Source organism: Lethenteron reissneri, chromosome 15 (genome assembly GCF_015708825.2).
Source record: "Lethenteron reissneri isolate LAM-NWPU_2019-01 chromosome 15, ASM1570882v1, whole genome shotgun sequence".
NCBI classification, from domain to species: domain Eukaryota; kingdom Metazoa; phylum Chordata; class Hyperoartia; order Petromyzontiformes; family Petromyzontidae; genus Lethenteron; species Lethenteron reissneri.
In genome coordinates this window covers 13,058,478-13,076,955 of record NC_083793.1, presented here as the reverse complement: position 1 = coordinate 13,076,955, position 18,478 = coordinate 13,058,478, and the positions used below count along the sequence as shown (strand labels likewise).

At 62.2% G+C, this 18,478-nt stretch overlaps 2 protein-coding genes across 2 annotated transcripts in view; one reads left to right on the top strand and one right to left on the bottom strand.

The window, feature by feature from the left end:
- The window catches only part of RNF123 (ring finger protein 123), an 82,811-nt gene that overhangs the window by 8,538 nt on the left and 55,795 nt on the right, over nucleotides 1-18,478 (bottom strand). The window contains exons 31-33 of the mRNA XM_061551656.1: nucleotides 1,844-1,986; nucleotides 1,301-1,395; nucleotides 572-657 (exon numbers count right to left, since the gene is read on the bottom strand). Coding sequence (XP_061407640.1) covers nucleotides 572-657; nucleotides 1,301-1,395; nucleotides 1,844-1,986 — 324 coding nt within the window. The remainder of the gene's footprint in view (nucleotides 1-571; nucleotides 658-1,300; nucleotides 1,396-1,843; nucleotides 1,987-18,478) is intronic.
- On the top strand, nucleotides 16,016-18,126 carry LOC133342485 (amphoterin-induced protein 3-like). The gene is made up of 3 exons (XM_061551639.1): nucleotides 16,016-16,050; nucleotides 16,432-17,652; nucleotides 17,788-18,126. The coding sequence occupies exons 2-3, from the start codon at nucleotides 16,522-16,524 to the stop codon at nucleotides 18,124-18,126; spliced, it is 1,470 nt and encodes a 489-aa protein (XP_061407623.1). The 5' UTR covers nucleotides 16,016-16,050; nucleotides 16,432-16,521.

Here is an 18,478-nt window from a genome sequence, read left to right as displayed (position 1 = left end):
CACAGTGCGAGCTTGTCTGTTACTCAATATCTACTCGGGGGTCAACTGTTCGCATGCCGATGTAATTCTGTCCATCTGGAAAACCGTGTCATCGCTATCCCCGTCGCTTCTACGAGCGCCGCGTGGTTGTACAGCGTACGGTGTCCGTGTGCGGTCTGTAAATGTCGTTCGACTCCACGCCTCCGGATTTATCCGCGTGTGCGCTCTGGAGAAGGGTCGTTGGCCGAAACGTCGCCTGCTACATCTTGTTTCTCCTCTGAAGGCCACGGTGTTCTGAGTGAGAGTGCCGAGTTGTCACTGTTCGTTCCCTCCCCCGGCTCCCAGCGGTGGGGGTGTGTGGGGTGGGTGGGGGGTGTGGGGTGTGTGGGGGGGTGTGTGGCTGGGTGTGTAGCTGGGTGTGTGGGTGCGGGTGTGTGGGGGAGGTGTGTGGGGTGTGGGTGTGTGGGGTGTGGGTGTGTGGGGTGTGGGTGTGTGGGGTGTGGGTGTGTGGGGTGTGTGGGGGGGTGTGTGGGGAGATGTGTGGGGTGGTGTGTGGGGGGGGGTGTATTGGGTGGGGCGGGAGGACACTCACATGCAGGACTTGTGGGTGCACGGCTGGAAGAGGGCGGAGATGGGGTGGGCGTAGCAGATGGGGCACAGGTCCTCCTCGTCCGTGGGCTGCGGCGACAACGCCACCGGCGGTCAGCGCCGGCGCCAGCGCCGAGAGCGGCGCCGCGGATTCCATCCCGTCCCGTTGTTGCCGCCCCGTTTGAGTCGTCTCCCCGTCTGCGAGTCTCATTGGTTCTATCGGCCGTCTCCGCGACGGTCGCGACGTCATCGAATCGACGATGATCGTGACGTCAGAAAATCGATAATGATCGTGACGTCAGCGAATCGACGATGATCGTGACGTCAGAAAATCGATAATGATCGAGACGTCAGCGAATTGACGATGATCGTGACGTCAGAAAATCGATAATGATCGTGACGTCAGCGAATCGCCGATGATCGTGACGTCAGAAAATCGATAATGATCGTGATGTTAGCGAATTGAAAATGATCGTGATGTCAGCGAATCGATGACGATCGTGACGTAAGCGAATCGATGATGATCGTGACATCAGAAAATTTATAATGATCATGACGTCAGCAAATCGACGATGATTGTGAATCCTGCCATGTCGAACCATCATCGTAATCACCACCACCGCCACCGCAATTACCACCATACCACTGCCGCCACCACGATCGTCACCACCACCACCAACCGACACCACCGGCCGCCGTACCGTGCTCGGGAGAAACAGGAAGTTGCGGTTACCATGGCAGCGGCGGCAGCTTGCTTGGTCTCGTCGCTGAGCCGAGCGATCATCTTCGTCACCTTCTCCACCTCCTCGGCGCTAACGAAGTCCACGTCTGTGGGGGGGCGAGGGGAGCGTTGTGCGGTTTGTTGTTGTGCGGTTCGTTGTTGCGCGGTCCCGACGGGGGTCTCACGTACCCCACGGTCCCACCGACCCCGCACAAACAACAACGCCGGTTCTCACGGCGGCGGTCCTAACGCAACCGCGGCGCGGCGTGACGCGGTGCGGTGCCAACGCGGCGCGGTGTTCCACAGAGCCGCGGGGTGCGGTGCTGTCCGGCGTTCCGGCAGAGCGCCGCGGTAGTGCGGTGCGCTAGTGTGGTGCCGTAGTGCGGTGCGGCAGTGCAATGTCATAGCGCGGTGTCCCACAGAGCAGTGCGGTAGTGCGGTGCCATAGTCGGTGCCGTCGTGCTGGGCCACGGTGCCGCGAGGTGGTGCGATGGTGCGATGGTGCGGTGGTGCGGTGGTGCGATGGTGCGGTGGTGCGGTGGTGCGGCCACCCACAGCTGCGCAGGGAGAAGCGCTTGTCGGGCGTGGCTGCCCCCCGTGGGCGCTCCGGCTCGTGCGTCGTCTCCCCCAGCAGGTACTGGACGCAGCGCAGCTGGAAGCAGGGGTCGGCCAGCAGAGCGCGCGACGCCCTCTCCGCACTGTGACGCGCAAACAAAGACAAAGATCCCCCATATAGCCTTGACAGACTGCTGGGGCAAGGGCTGTTCGCGAGGGGGTGGGTGGCCAGCACCACGCCCGACCGCCTTTGTCTCCCCAGTGGCGATGTTTACACACTGCACCAGGTTCTGAGGCTGAGTCGACCTAGGGGAGGCCGAGGACCGGTTCAGATAATCGTCACTGGTGTTGGCCGTGAGCGGGAATCGAAACCAGATCGCCGGGTTCACACAAACACACACACAGACGCACACACGCCCACGTTTGTGTTGTTTGTTTCCCGTTTGTAATCTCATTTGTTCTATCGGCCATATCCATAATAATCGTGTTATCAGTGAATCGATGATCGTGACGTCCGCGAATCGATACTTATTGTGACATTAGTAAATCGATAATGATCGTGACGTCAGCAATTCGATAATGATTGTAACACCACGAAACGACGATTGTGTCGTCAGTGAATCAATAATAATTTTGCTGTCAGCAAATGGCAAAGAATCTTCACGTTAGCAAATCGATAAGAATCGTGATGTCAGCAAATCAATAAGCATAGTGACATGAGGAAATCAATAAGAATCGTGACGTAAACAAATCGATAAGAATCGTGACGTCAGCAAGTCAATAAGCATAGTGACATCAGGAAATCACTAAGAACGGTGACGTCAGCGCGTGCCCGCACACGTCCGACAGGCCGTTGGGGCGAGCGGCGTTCTGCGAGCGCCCATCAAGGCCGGCACGGCGCACGCCTGGGAGCGGCGGTGTGGCCGACCCCACGCCCCGGCCGGCACGCGGCGTCCTCGTGAGGAGACAGAGCCCCGGGGGGCGGCGTGCTCGTGAGGAGACAGAGCCACGGGGGGCGGCGTGCTCGTGAGGAGACAGAGCCCCGGGGGGCGGCGTGCTCGTGAGGAGACAGAGCCCCGGGGGGCGGCGTGCTCGTGTGGAGACAGAGCCCCGGGGGGCGGCGTGCTCGTGAGGAGACAGAGCCCCGGGGGGCGGCGTCCTCGTGAGGAGACAGAGCCCCGGGGGGCGGCGTGCTCGTGAGGAGACAGAGCCACGGGGGGCGGCGTCCTCGTGTGGAGACAGAGCCACGGGGGGCGGCGTCCTCGTGAGGAGACAGAGCCACGGGGGGCGGCGTCCTCGTGTGGAGACAGAGCCACGGGGGGCGGCGTGCTCGTGAGGAGACAGAGCCCAGGGGGGCGGCGTGCTCGTGAGGAGACAGAGCCCCGGGGGGCGGCGTGCTCGTGAGGAGACAGAGCCACGGGGGGCGGCGTGCTCGTGTGGAGACAGAGCCCCGGGGGGCGGCGTGCTCGTGAGGAGACAGAGCCACGGGGGGCGGCGTGCTCGTGAGGAGACAGAGCCCCGGGGGGCGGCGTGCTCGTGAGGAGACAGAGCCACGGGGGGCGGCGTCCTCGTGTGGAGACAGAGCCACGGGGGGCGGCGTGCTCGTGAGGAGACAGAGCCACGGGGGGCGGCGTGCTCGTGAGGAGACAGAGCCACGGGGGGCGGCGTCCTCGTGAGGAGACAGAGCCCCGGGGGGCGGCGTGCTCGTGAGGAGACAGAGCCACGGGGGGCGGCGTGCTCGTGAGGAGACAGAGCCACGGGGGGCGGCGTGCTCGTGTGGAGACAGAGCCACGGGGGGCGGCGTCCTCGTGTGGAGACAGAGCCACGGGGGGCGGCGTGCTCGTGAGAAGACAGAGCCCCGGGGGGCGGCGTCCTCGTGAGGAGACAGAGCCACGGGGGGCGGCGTGCTCGTGAGGAGACAGAGCCCCGGGGGGCGGCGTCCTCGTGTGGAGACAGAGCCACGGGGGGCGGCGTGCTCGTGTGGAGACAGAGCCACGGGGGGCGGCGTCCTCGTGAGGAGACAGAGCCACGGGGGGCGGCGTGCTCGTGAGGAGACAGAGCCCCGGGGGGCGGCGTCCTCGTGTGGAGACAGAGCCACGGGGGGCGGCGTGCTCGTGAGGAGACAGAGCCACGGGGGGCGGCGTCCTCGTGAGGAGACAGAGCCACGGGGGGCGGCGTGCTCGTGAGGAGACAGAGCCCCGGGGGGCGGCGTCCTCGTGTGGAGACAGAGCCACGGGGGGCGGCGTGCTCGTGAGGAGACAGAGCCACGGGGGGCGGCGTCCTCGTGTGGAGACAGAGCCACGGGGGGCGGCGTGCTCGTGAGGAGACAGAGCCACGGGGGGCGGCGTGCTCGTGAGGAGACAGAGCCCCGGGGGGCGGCGTGCTCGTGAGGAGACAGAGCCACGGGGGGCGGCATGCTCGTGAGGAGACAGAGCCCCGGGGGGCGGCGTGCTCGTGTGGAGACAGAGCCACGGGGGGCGGCGTGCTCGTGAGGAGACAGAGCCCCGGGGGGCGGCGTGCTCGTGTGGAGACAGAGCCCCGGGGGGCGGCGTGCTCGTGTGGAGACAGAGCCCCGGGGGGCGGCGTGCTCGTGTGGAGACAGAGCCCCGGGGGGCGGCGTGCTCGTGAGGAGACAGAGCCCCGGGGGGCGGCGTGCTCGTGAGGAGACAGAGCCCCGGGGGGCGGCGTGCTCGTGAGGAGACAGAGCCACGGGGGGCGGCGTGCTCGTGAGGAGACAGAGCCCCGGGGGGCGGCGTCCTCGTGTGGAGACAGAGCCACGGGGGGCGGCGTGCTCGTGAGGAGACAGAGCCACGGGGGGCGGCGTGCTCGTGAGGAGACAGAGCCACGGGGGGCGGCGTGCTCGTGTGGAGACAGAGCCACGGGGGGCGGCGTGCTCGTGAGGAGACAGAGCCACGGGGGGCGGCGTTCGACGTGGAGTTGACCCCGCTGGGAGGCCCACTGCCGGTGGCGGTCGCGATTGGGAACTCGCGTAAGAACTCGCGTCGCCGGGTGAGCAGCGCGAGCCGCCGCTGCGTCGTCTAGGGCAGCGGCCCCAAACCTCGTGGGCACCAGGGGGGGGGTCATCATTGGGTCTTCCCCCTTTTCAAAGAAGCTCTCCGGCGACGTTTGTTTTCTACTCATCGTGGCTCGGGGTTAGAGCTTGTGAGATCACCAACACCGTGACTGAGACAAGCGCGCAGTGCGGGAGAGAAGCACGAAGTGGTGAACAATAAAACAATGGGGGGTCGGGGGCCACGCGCGGTCCCACCGCTCTCACCTCCTGCTGCCGTGCGGCCCCGTTCCTAATAGGCTACGGGCCGCTACCGGTCCGTGGCCCGGGGGTTGGGAACCCCTGGTCTAGATTACAATAACAAACCCCCGGTGGTCGACATGGGCGCGACCTCCCATCGTGCCTTGCACGCACACCACGTGACCATCCCCCCACGTCGCACGCACGGCGCTCTCAGCCTCGTCGCCTTCCACCTTACCGCCGCTCCCCCACCGCACGCACGCGTGCGTCGGCACGCCGCAACGCGCCGGCGCGTGCTGGCGTGTTTGCACCTGCCCGCCCGTGATAACCGAGGCAGCGTGCGTCGGCCAAACGCGCCGATGTTGGCACCGGCGACGGCAAGGACGCGGCGGGCAGCGTAACCCGGCGGGCGAGCGTCAGAGACGGCCTTCAGAAGTAACGTGGGCCCGCGACGCTCTTCTTATTCCTGGGGGGGCCCTGGGTCACGAGGAAGAGTAGAGAGCCCAGATAATCATCGTCACCCTCAGGCCCATGTTGGTCACGAGCGGTTATTTTTTTTTTACCATGGCCTGGTGTGGTTCAGCGGTAAGGCCCAGCGGCTAACAATTGTAAAGGTCACACCCAAGGGGTTAACTCTATAAAATGAGTACTGTACCACTTGTTCGAAATTCTTTTGCAGCGTACGTGACCAACCGCGCCAATCGGAGGTGCGGGGGAAGTGAACAGCTAGTGTGCTATGGGTGGACTCGCCCCCGCCATAGGAACGTGGCATTTCCACGACTGGCTCAGAGGGCTGTAAAGAGGAGATGCGGCACGGCCGACAAATCGCTCGACTTTGGCTCTCACATTCGTCGTTTTCTTGGAAAAATTCCAGCTCTGAGAATTTACAAAAAACCTTGCGCCCGCCTCTGACGAGCCTCAAAACGCCGCTGTGCGGCACGGCAAGTGGGCCAGTGCCGCCCTCCCCTGCGTGCGGTCACTCGAAGGCATCGCAGGAGGTCGCTCTGCAACGTCCGCTTCCGCGGGCCCCTTCTCTAACCCGGAGAGGGGTGGGGGGCAGCGGGGGGGGGGGGGGGGGGGGGGGTTGGGCCGCTCGCAGAGAGAGCTCCGTGCCGATTCCACGTCTCGCGATGGTCCCCGCACGTGATGCGAGAGCGCGTTTTATTATCCTGCTCCGAGGGATTTTCCGGGCGCCGCTCTCCAATAAGCGGGTTCTCTGAAACAAACTAAACTCTCTTTAAATCCTTTATATTAAGTTCACTTGCGTGCTTGCTTGCTTGCGTGCTTGCGTGCTTGCTTACGACCGTGCAAATCTTTCGGTCGTTTTTTAACCTACTTCCCGTGATCCAATCGAGCTGACATTTTGCACACAGACTCGCTGTGCGAGACAATTAATGTTCGTGAAATTTTTTTCCCAAAATTTTACACTGTTTAGGGAAAACAAATAAAATATTTAATTACCAATTGCTTAATACTGGCAGACAATCATCTGACCCATAGGTGGCAGCCATCTCAAGCCAGAGGACGAGAGGACTCTAGCCGCCACGCATATAAAGGATTTATAGTGAAAAACTTTGTTTTTACGGGTTATACTTATTATTTGACAAACAATGCACAACGCTAAACCCCCCCATCCCACCCCAACAACAATCCATCTCTATTAAACGAAACTTTTTATTTTAGCAGGTAAGGCCCCACTGAGCTGTGAGCTCTTTTCAGAAGCGAGCTGGTGATCACACATGAGAGCTCAACGAAGTGGCTCATCATTGCGTGGAAATTTATAGCAGCCAAGTACTCAAAAGGGACGATGATTCTAAATGTGGAGGGGGGGGGGGACCAGAGAAAAATCCACACCACCAAGGAGAGAGAGAGAGAGACACCGCAAACTCAACATATACAGCAGGCATCAGGGTCGGGATCGTACCCAAAACTTCCTGCATGCCAGACGAGGCAGTTGACATCTCGCCGTGGCGGCGCCCGATCGGAGCGGATCCGCGATTCGTTTTGCCCCCCCAGCCCACGGGGCCGCGCGCACCCCGATGTCGCCCAGCGACGTCGAAAACCGGCGGAGGGAGTCGCCTCGCAGCCTACGGGTTCCAACCTCGGCGGTGGCGGCAGTCCCGCCTCACGGCAACAAGGGCCTGGGTTCGATTCCCGACTCGGGCGCCTCTCTCCGTGCGCGGTGTGCTGCGTTCCCTCGCTTCCCCCTCGAGCTGCGTGGGCTTCCTCCGAGTCCTCTGCGCTCCTCCTCCCGTAGCCGAACCCACGCACGGCGGTGCAACTGGCATCGGCCGAAACATTGCAAAAGCTCAAAAAAACTACCTGCAATTGACTCAATTTGGGAATCACACACAGCAGCAGCAGCAGCAGCAGTGCCAACATCGATCCCCCCATCTGCGGAAACTGGGCAGGGCCCTACTGAAAATGTGTCTTGAGGCTTTCCTGGGCAAACGAGTGAAATCATAATAATGGACACGTATGTACGCTGAACTTCTTTCGGGCCGCACGTAGCCGACCGTGCTGAATCGGAGGTGCGGGGGAAGGACAATGTGTGAAGTGATAATAGTCACACGACCACTTTGCTCTTTTCGACAACCCCCATCATCTCCGAACAGCACCTCATCACGCCGATGTCTCCGCTCCGAAGAGCGAGCGGAGGTCACCGCAACTCACACGCGCGCGCCACGATTGCCATTGATCGGCACCGGCACTCGCGTGTGCACGTGTGTGTGTGCGAGCGTGTGCACGTGCGTGTGTGTGAGCGTGTCCACGTGCGTGTGTATGAGCGTGTGCACGTGTGTGCGTGTGTGTGTGCGAGCGTGTCCACGTGTGTGTGTGTGTGCGAGCGTGTCCATGTGTGTGTGTGTGTGCGAGCGTGTGCACGTGCGTGTGTGTGTGAGCGTGTCCACGTGCGTGTGTATGAGCGTGTGCACGTGTGTGCGTGTGTGTGTGTGTGCGAGCGTGTCCATGTGTGTGTGTGTGTGCGAGCGTGTCCATGTGTGTGTGTGAGCGTGTCCGTGTGTGTGTGTGTGCGTGTCTACGTGTGTGTGCGTGTGTGTGTGTCTACGTGCATGTGTGTGTGCGAGCGTGTCCATGTGTGTGTGTGTGTGTCCACGCGAGCGCCCGCGCGTGTTAGCGTCGCTCCGAGACCGCGGAATTAGCCGTAGCCATTGGCTGAGAGGCAGAGCAAGTGCAGTGGGCTTTGCGGTTGCCTCCGTCGGCCTCAGTTCGGCGTCTGCAAAGTCGCGAGCCATGGACGCAAACCCAGCGTGGGACGATGATGCGCGTGGTCGCGAGCGCGCACGGTTGTGTGTGGCGCCTTCATAGGTGTTACTCGCGAACAGCGGCGGTGTCGCCGTGAGCGCTACGCTGCGCTGTGCTACGAACCCAGCGACCCGAGTTCGGTTCCCGCTCACGGCTAACACCGGCGAGTATTATCTGAACCGGTCCTGGGCCTCCCCTAGGTCGACTCGGCCTCAAATGAGTACCTGGCACGGTGTATAAACACTGCCACTGGGGAGACAAAGGCGGCCGGGCGTGGTGCTGCTTTTATAGGTGCTGCTCGCTAACAGCACTTGCCCCAACAGTCTGTTAAGGCTACACGGGGGGGGGGGGGGTGGGATTTGTGTCTTTGTGTCGGGTGTGGCAGTGCCCCCAATCTCTCACATGAGGGTCCTGCCGCTGCGTTGGGAAGTTTGGCCAATCGCGTTCACGAGAGAGTTGTGCTTCGTGTGAGAGGAGAACCCAGACGTAGACTCACACTCAAACACTCACAAACGACAACGATCCCCCGTGTAGCCTGAACAGACTGTTGGGGCAAGTGCTTTTAGCGAGCACCTATGACGACGAGGGGGTGGATGGCCAGCACCACGTCCGGCTGCCTTTGTCTCCTCAGTGGCGATGCTTAGACACTACACCTGGTACCAATTTGAGGCTGAGTCGACCGAGGGGAGGCCCGGGACCAGTTGGATAATCGTCACTGGTGTTGTTGGCCGTGAGGAGGTACCGCTCCCCAATGATACTCACAAAAACAAAGCTCCCCCAGGAGAGCTTTAATAGACTGTTGGGACAAGGGCTGTTTGCGAGCAGCACCGATGAAGGTCGGCACGGCACACGAGGGGTGGGTGGCCAGCACCACGCCCGGCTGAGACACACACTCACTCACAGACACCAGTCACACCAACAAGCCAATTAACACATTGTAATGAAGAAAGATTCCCCCGCGAAGCTCTTGACGAGGAACGCTGCCCACGCGAGTAACGAGAAGTGGATTCGTACGTGCGTGTGTGTCGAGCTTATTTAGCACCGTATGTCGCCAACCGTGCTAATCGGATGTCGAGGAAGGACAGCAAACTAAACACAAACTCACCAAGGGCACTCGCACCTACAGCACCAGAATCGTTGACAGCCCTTCGTCGCCACGGTGGCTAGGAGATGTTAACGACCTCGCCTGGTGTACAGGAGGTCGTGGGTTCGATTCCGACCCTGACGTCTGCTGTATATTTGGAGTTTGCGGTGTCTCTCTCTCCCCATGGCCGTATGGATTTTTTTATCCGGGACCTCCGATTTTTCCCGCCACATTTAAAATCAACGTCACGCGTTCAGAGTGTTTGTCTAATGTACACTTCCACGTGATAAGCCACTTCGTTGAGCCATCATTAGTGGCAGCCAGGTCGCTTCTAGAGGTATCTCGCTGTGGGCCTTACCTGGTACAATAAAACATAGTTTAGTTTAATCCACTGCTGGATGAAGGCCTCGCAGAGGCTGTGGGCCATACTTCACCACGCCCGTCAGTGTGGACTTTCTAACATGGGTGCCGCCCATCGTGGCGATGTTTTCACACTGCACCAGGAAACTCATTTGAGGCCGAGTCGACCTAGAGGGGTGGCCCAGGACCGGTTCAGATAATCGTCACTGGTGTTGGTGGCCGTGAGCAGGAATCGAACTCGGGTCGCCAGGTTCGTAGTGCAGCGTAGCGCTAACCGCTGCACCACCACTTCCCACAAAACAATAAATACACACGCGGTCAAAGTGACTGCTGCTCAAATAACCATTGCGGTGGCGCTTATCTCTTCTCGACAGCCCTGAGCCAGTGGTGGAAATTCCACATTCTTATGGCGAGCGGCGAGTATATCCATTGCACAACAGCTGTTGAAAATAATTTCCTGAAAACTGTTTGTTGTTGTTGTTGTGTTTAATTTGTTGTCCTTCGCCCACACCTCTGATCAGCAGGGTTGGCGATGCACGGTGCAAACGAAGAAGCTCAATGTAACATACATACACATATTGTTGACTTCCCCACAAAGCAGCACCTAATTTTACTGACCCCAGAGCTATGATGGGCTGAGTCAAACCCCCCAACCGGGATTTGAACTCGCAACCCCTGCGATTGCGAGCCGCTCACCCAACCGCAGAGTCACCGGTCCGGTTCACGAGTCTGAACGCTGGCTCCTCCCAACCTCACCAAGCCAACGGCACCAACAACAACAGCATCAGCACAGCTTGTGGCGTTCTATCACTGCGCGCGCCGCGCGTCCCCTGCGTGCCTGTGAGCGCGTGTGTTGTCAGGGCTCATGTGCACAGCCGTGAAATTAAACGGGCGCGCCGGAGGTGAGCGAGCGGGTGAGCGAGCCAGCCGGTGGTGGTGGCGGCGGCGGTGTTGCTGCTGTTGATGGCGGTGGCTGTGCTGGTAGTGTCGCAAGGTGGTGGCAGTCATGCTGGTGGCGGCAATGCAAGTAGTGGTGGCGGCGGCGCTGGAAGGTGGTGGCTGGTGGTGGTTGCGTCTGCGGCAGTGTAGGCGGTAGGGGTGACGGTGGCGGCACACGGAGGCCACCTTGCCCCTCCGGGTTGCCACCTCTGAGGTCCACAAAACCGGGAGGAATCATGGGCAGCAGAGGAAGCTCTCACGACAGGGTGGGGCGGGGGGTGACTAGTCGCCAGCGCCTCGCCGCTCTGACTGCACCGGCACAAATAACAAGACCGCCGTGTCGCAAGCACCTCCGCTGGCGCACTGCAGGCGCACGATAAAACGGATAGGGGCGCCGCGGTGGCTCGGGGATGTTTACTCCCTCGCCTGGTACGCAGGAGGTCGTGGGTTCGAACCCGACCATGACGCCTGCTGTATGTTTGGAGTTTGCGTGTCTCTCTCCGCGGTCGCGTGGATTTTTCCCCCCGGGTCCTCCGGTTTTTCCCCCCACATTTAGAACCGACATCACACGCTTAGAGTATTTTACCGCCATACATTTCCACGTGAAGGTAAGCCACTTTATTGAGCTGTCATTTGTGATGACCAGGTCGCCTCTCAGAAAGATCTACGCAGCTCAGTGGGTCTTACCTGGTAAAATAACAAATACAGTTTCGAACGAGATCTGAAATGGCAGTGACGGCCGCTTTATCAACCCGTCCCTGGGAATATTCGCACCTCGACCAGACATGGCTGCCTCCTCGGCGCGACGAACATCCTGGGACAACCGGGGGACAGGTGGCAACCCCCCCCTCTCTCCCCAGCACCCCGTGAGGGGGGGTGGGTGGCGTGGGGGGGGCTACTTGCTGGGAGATCGCTCCTCTCAAATTCTCATTTCGAGCTCCGCACCGCGCACAGCTGAGCCCCTCGCCACCGCCGCCTTGATTCCTCACGGAGCCACGAGCAGCGCGAGGGAGGGGAATGCGCAGGAAGCGGCCGCTTGAAAGTACGCACGGCGGCAGCCGAACCGTGCCGGCCGTACGAATGTAATTATCGGTACAAACGTCACAACACGGCTGTTGAATGCTACCCAATAAAAATTAGGATTTTCATTGACATCCCATACGTTTCATGGACCTCCCATGCGTTGCGAGTATTTGACTGCTCTACATTTCCACGTGATGAGCCACTTCGTTGAGCTGTCATTCGTGATAGCCAGGCCGCTTCAGAAAAAGAGCTGTGTAGCTCAGTGCGGCTTTACAATAATTGATTCTAGATTTGAAGTTTTCGTGACTGCAATGATGCATATTCTTAGGTTTTTTAGGTAAAGTCACTTAGGTAAAAACATTTACTTTTTAATGTTTTTACCTACGTGACTTTACCGAAAAAACCTAAGAATACAATAGTTGATGTGTTTTTTTAACAGACGCAATAATGCAATCTCAAATTATTAGGTTCACTTTTTACTTTTCAAATTTTAATTCACGAGGGTCGTGGTCGCTGAGCCGGCACTGATGAGATTGCACCCCCGGGGTCTCCCGCTCTAATTGCTCGCGACTCGAAGCGCCGAGTCTGGGCGCCACAGTTGCCCCAACACTTGCCGTTTGCATTCGGCGCTTCCAAGGACATGGCGACGTTCACGCGGCGCGGGCGAGAAATCTGGGATTCCGTGTTGACCCGGGGTTTGGAGACGAGGGGGGCGTGGGCGGGGTAAGGAAGGAGCGAGTTGCTGGACGCGACGAGGGAGAGAGACGGCTTCAGCAGAGACTTGCCGAGGAGAGAGCAGCCGCTTTGGGCGCAGGTCCCGAGTGAGAAACGGATGCCGTGGGGGGGGGGGGTGACAAACGCGGCTCCGCATCGATCGAGCGCGATGCGCTTGTGGCGAGAGCGCTTGTGGCGAGAGCGCGGGCAGAGAGGGAGCCGGGCGATCCGAAACGCGGGCGGGCGGGCGGGCGTGATAAAAGCTAAAAGCCGAGTATCCGCCGCATCGGGGATAAGCGGATCACGGCGAGAGTACAAAGCGGAGGCGGGAGAGGGGCGCCCAGAGAGACGGGGAAAGCGGGGGGCGGCGGGGGGCGGAGGATGGGGAAGAGCGGAGGGAGGAGAGACACGACGAGAGAACAGGGGGCGGGGAGAGCGGAGAAGGCGAGGTCGCTGCTCTCACGGCACCGGGGCGAGGTCGCGACCCCGCGGCCCGGGTGACGAGCAAAGGAGGCGCGCGCGTGTGCGGAGGCGTCAACTCTTGGGCCGGGACGAGGAAGCGGAGTGCACGTCGTCAACCTAGTGGACCCCCCCCCACCCCAATAGCAGGTGTGCACACTCACGTGCACACTCACGTGCACACTCACGTGCACACTCACGTGCACACTCACGTGCACACTCACGTGCACACTCACGGGGAAGCATTGAGTGTCCAATCCGTGCACACTCATGGGGAAGCGTTGAGTGTTCACAATCCATGCACACTCATGGGGAAGCGTTGAGTGTTCACAATCCATGCACACTCACGGGGGATTCGGCAGCTACGGAGGGCGGCGGAGAAAATGGAACAAAAGCTGAGGAGCAGAAACTCACACGGTCAGAGACGTCGTATGGTAGAAACAGCAGGGGGGGAGGGGGCAGGACGCGTCGTAACACGTTGCTGCAGCGCTTTCACGAGCGACGTGCTGATAGAATAAAATAAATAACAGAATTTTATATCATTATATCACCGGGGTCCCTGGGGCGGCGGCCGAATTATTGATGTCCTCCGCAGACCAATTAAGGGACCCAATTAGGGAATCTCTCCTCGGCTCGAGTGAAAAATTACGCGAATCTGAATCGTGGGGGTGCATGCAACGCACCGGAGAAACCCCCTCGCCAAGTCCGTCGCCTCAACCCCTCCTTCGAGCGCGGCCCGGAGGGGGAGCGGCGAGGTGGTGAGGTGGCGAGGTGACGCGGTGGCCACCAGCTCCACGGGCGCACGACGATGAGGGACGACGCGGCCCCCCGCGGGGTTCCGCGTCTCCCGGCCCCCCGCGCCGCGATCGGCCGCGGGAGGGAGGCGCTTTCTTTTCCACTCCCCCGGCTCGGCCGTCTCGGCGAGCCGCGGATCGTCACCAAACCGGGGCGCGTCTCCCGCCGTCAGCTTCTCCCGTCGACCGAGAGCGGAAGATGCGATTTACTCTTCGCTGGCCACGCGGAATCTCCAGACGATCGCGGACGGATTTGCCTTTGCGTGCGAGCGTGCGGGCGGGCGGGCGGCAGACCGACATCTCACTCTCCCCCCGAGCCGCGCCGCCGAGAGGCAGCGGCACATTCACGGGACTTTCACAGCGGCGGCAGCGATTATGCAAATGATCCTCATTATCTTAACTCGGATAAAATTCACAATCACTCCGAGCGCTCGCAAACGGCAAGCACGGCGACGGCCGCGGCGGCGTCAACAGGAGGTGCGTGCGCCGGCGTGGAGGTCGCGGTTCCCGGCATCGCGTTTGGAAGTCGCCGGGGAGGTAGAGCCTCGTTTCGTACGAAGCGTCGCAACGGCGTGGTGCCAATTTCCCCCCACCCCCCTACCGGCGCCAATCGTCGGCGACTTTTGGAGGGGGAGGTCGCGATCCGTTCCAAGAAGTGAATCCGGGCTGCTCAGCGGCTCAGAGACTCCGGTACCGGCACCGCCGAGATCCCGGGATCAGGCACGCATTTGCGTTCGTGGGCACGGCCGACGGTTACGAGGAGATGGAGCGATGAAACCGGCTCGTTCGCACGTGCCGCGCGGATCATTACATCTCAGGATCTCCCAAGTGGTGGGTGTGGAAACTTAGGGAGGCTTTCAATCAGCAGTGGATTAACCCTGGCCGATGATGATGATTCAATGCCCTAAAACATTTGCGTTGCTAGGATACCACGAGAGCTACAAACAGAGACGGTGGACTTGACTTAGACGGTTGCCGTGGTTACAGACGTGGCGATGCCTTGTCTGCACGCAGCGCGAGTTGTCAATCAAAGTGGTGGCCACGCCTCCAAGAGGGGGGGAGGCGGGGAGGGGGGGGGATCGTTGGGGGGGGTTGGGCTCTTGAGTGCTGAGAGACTCGTTAAGACCGGCACTGGCGGTCGATGGATCAAGTCCGATTAGTGAGAGGAGGGGACAGTGTTGTGGTGGCCAGAAACATCGTCGTCGCCGCCACTGGTACCGACACGGCCAGTAACGACACAACCAATCATCATCGCCATCGACGTCACAACCAAAGACACTTCCATTGTACTCGTCATCGACATCTCCAACATCGTGACCGACATGGCCGCCATCATCCTCAGGATCGACCAAACCCACAATCATTGTCACCATCACCCCAAGCCCAGCATCATCATCTTGACCATCACGACAGATGCTACCATCATCACCATCTGCATCAACATTAGCATCATCGTGACCATTACTACAGGTGACCATCATCACCATCTGCATCAACATCACCTCCCCAACCGCCCCACCTCCTCCCATCTTGATTTCCCAGAAGCCTCGGCTGTCACCCCGCCCCCCCGCCCCCCCGCTGCCCCAGGTAAACACCTCTGCATCTCCACCCTGCCCCCCACCCTGCTGAACCTCCTCGGGCACATCGCCTGCACTCACAGCGCTAGGGCTCTGCGCAGTGCAGACTCCTCTCTCCCCCACGGCCGTGGGAAGAGACAGCGGCAACAGGCGGCCGTCACCCCTCCTTCACGTCGGACTCGCTCCGAGCGGCATCTCGCTCGCCGGGTCAGGCGGTGAGCTGAGTGAGTGGTGAGCTGAGTGAGTGGTGAGCTGAGTGAGTGGTGAGCTGGGTGAGTGGTGAGTGGTGAGCTGGGTGAGTGAGTGGTGAACTGGGTGGGGGTGTTTGTGGGGGGAGGGGCCCACGCAAGCCGAGCGAAGCCACCAGCGGGCGAGGCAGAGTGGGACGGGAAACAACAAATAAATAAATAATCGGTGCCGCCCCCCGCCCCCCGCCCACTCCCCGGCCCGCATCGCGGCAACTACGCCGCTCACTCCCCGCGGGTCCACCTCGTCGCGGGCGACGCCGTCAGCCACGCGGCTCCGTGGGTGCACACGGGGGGCCACACACGGCGCCTCGAACGCTCCCGAGAAATTTCTCGTTTCTCTCGACGGAGCCGGAGCCCGCGGGCCGCCAGGTGCTCCGCCGACGTCGACGGAGCTCGGCTCGTTAATTACTTTAATTGGGAGCCAGCTCGTCGCGTGGCAAAGGAGGGAGCGCACGGGAGAGAACGCTGGGCCGTGAGAAGAGGAGCCGAGCGCAGGTGAGCGAACGCTCACAACTTCGTCTGCCTGTACCCCGCACACCCCACTACCCGTACACCCCACCACCCGCACACCCCACCACCCGCACACCCCACCACCCGCACACCCCACTACCCGCACACCCCACTAACCGCACACCCCACCACCCGCACACCCCACCACCCGCACACCCCACCACCCGCACACCCCACCACCCGCACACCCCACCACCCGTACACCCCACCACCCGCACACCCCACCACCCGCACACCCCACCACCCGCACACCCCACCACCTGCACACCCACCACCCGCGCAGGTAAAACTACGTTCCCAGCGCCACCAACATTTGCTCCGACACTTACGCTGGCGAAGGCGCCGACAGCTGCTGCCGCTCCCCAGGGCATCCTCACCGAGCCGCAAAGGTCACAGCGTAGCCGGGGAAACCGGCTCCGACAACGCAGTCGATCACGAGCGGGCGCCGCTCGGAACATGATCCTCCCGGCGCCGCTCCTGCTGCTGCTGCTCGGCCACGTCCGCGACGAGGGGTCCCCGGGGGGGCCGCGGCGTCCGTGGCGCTGCCCGCGCCGCTGCGTGTGCGCCGGCGACATCCTCGACTGCGGCGGCCGGAGCCTGTCGGACGACGAGGCGCCGGCCCGCGTGCCCGACCGCTTCCACGCGCTCGACCTGAGCGGCAACGCGCTGACGCTCTTCCCGTCGTTCCTGTTCGCCGCGGGCGACGGCGCGGCGCTGGCGAGGGCGGCGCGCGTGGCGCTGGCGCGGAACCGCATCTCGGCGCTGGTTCCGGGGCTGCTGGGCCGGGCGGTGCCGCGCACCGAGCGGCTCGACCTCTCGCTCAACGCGCTGCGCGAGATTCCCCGCGACGCGTTCGCCGGGCTGGCGCGCCTGAGCTCGCTGGAGCTGCAGGGCAACGAGATCGCCCGGCTGCTCCGCGGCGCCTTCGGGGGCCTCCCGGCCCTGCGCCGCCTCTACCTGGGCGCCAACCGCCTGCGCTCGCTGCCCGTGCTGCCCGTGCTGCGCGCGGCGCCCTCGCTGGCGCTGCTCGACCTCAGCTCTAACCGCGCCCGCGCCTTCCCGTCGGCGCCGCCGTCCGCGCGGCTCCGCGCCGCCGCCGTGTTCCTGCACGGGAACCCCTTCGCGTGCGGGTGCCGGCTCGCTCGAGCGCTGGCGGCGCTGCGCGGCGCCGCCTACCGGCCGGTGCTCGAGCACTGGCCGGACTTCCGCTGCCTCGACGGGTCGGTCGACGGCGACGGTAGGATGAGGGACGTGGCGGAGTTTCTGCCCGACGACGGCGCCGCCGGGCCCGGGTGGAAATCGCCGTGCGCCGGGCGGCACGGGCCGCTCGCCCGGCCGTCGCTCCGCCACGCGGCGCGCGTCGGCGCCAATGTCTCCCTCAGCTGCCCAGCGACGGTGGCGCTCCCGGCGGGTGGCCGAGAACCGGCGAGCGTCGAGTGGGTGACTCCGGACAACGAGACCGTGGGCGGCACTTCGCTCGTCCTGGGGAGCGTCGGCGGCCGGGAGACGGCGACCGCCGGGAGGCGCGTGGCGGTGGTGGCGACGGCGCACGGCCACGGCACCGGCCGGTTGCTGATCATTGGCGCGGTGACCTCCGACTCGGGGGTTTACTCGTGCCGGCATCGCCCAGGCGGAGTCGCGGCTCGCGTGCGGCTCACGGTGGCTCCGCGCCGCAATGACGAGAACTACTACGACGACGACGACAAGGACTACGACGACGAGGACGACAACAACGACGAGCACGAGGACGACGAGAACGAGCCGGCAGAGCCCGAGGTCGCCGAAGCTTCCGCCTCGTTCTCCACGCTCGTCACCATGCTCGCCGTGTGCGCCGCCAGCCTCCTGCTGGTGCTGGCGTACGTCTTCCTCACGCCCTGCCCGTGCCGCCACCGCCGCCGCTGCTGCCCGTGCCGCCGCGGGCGCTACGGCGGGGCCTTCGACTTCATCCCGGAGGCCGTCGCTCCGTTCCCGCCGGAGCCGAGCGCGGGGCTCCGCGCCGGAGCGCCGGCGGTGCGGCACGTGGCCTTCCTGGAGCCGTCACCTGGTGCCGCCGGTTACTAGGAAACAACCCGTGTATCCGATCTGCATCTCCCGTGGTTAAAACCGGCTTCTCAAACGGGCGTTCCGCTCGGTTCCGGACTTAATTTTGTTTCTCAAGTCCGGCTCTGAAAGTTGAAGCAAGCGACCAAGTTCACTCTCGCTGCGCAGAGCAGCTGGGAGAAAAGCGGCGACCACCTTACTGGGTGTGGACCAGAGGTCACTCGAAGGTGGCTCCGCTATAGCCACTTCCTGCGGCCCGTGTCCACCGTGTACAAGTCTATGGGACACTATGTGAGTCTCTCGTCCTGAATGTGACTCTACGGGTCTCTGTGCGAGTCTATGGTTCTGTAGGTGACTCTATGGGTCTCTGTGC

Coding starts and splice junctions, on each gene's coding strand:
- LOC133342485 (XM_061551639.1), top strand. CDS start 16,522: ATGATCCTCCCGGCGCCGCTCCTGCTGCTGCTGCTCGGCCACGTCCGC. Junction 17,653..17,787: donor GGTTGCTGATCATTGGCGCG/GTGACCTCCGAC, acceptor TACGACGACGAG/GACGACAACAACGACGAGCA.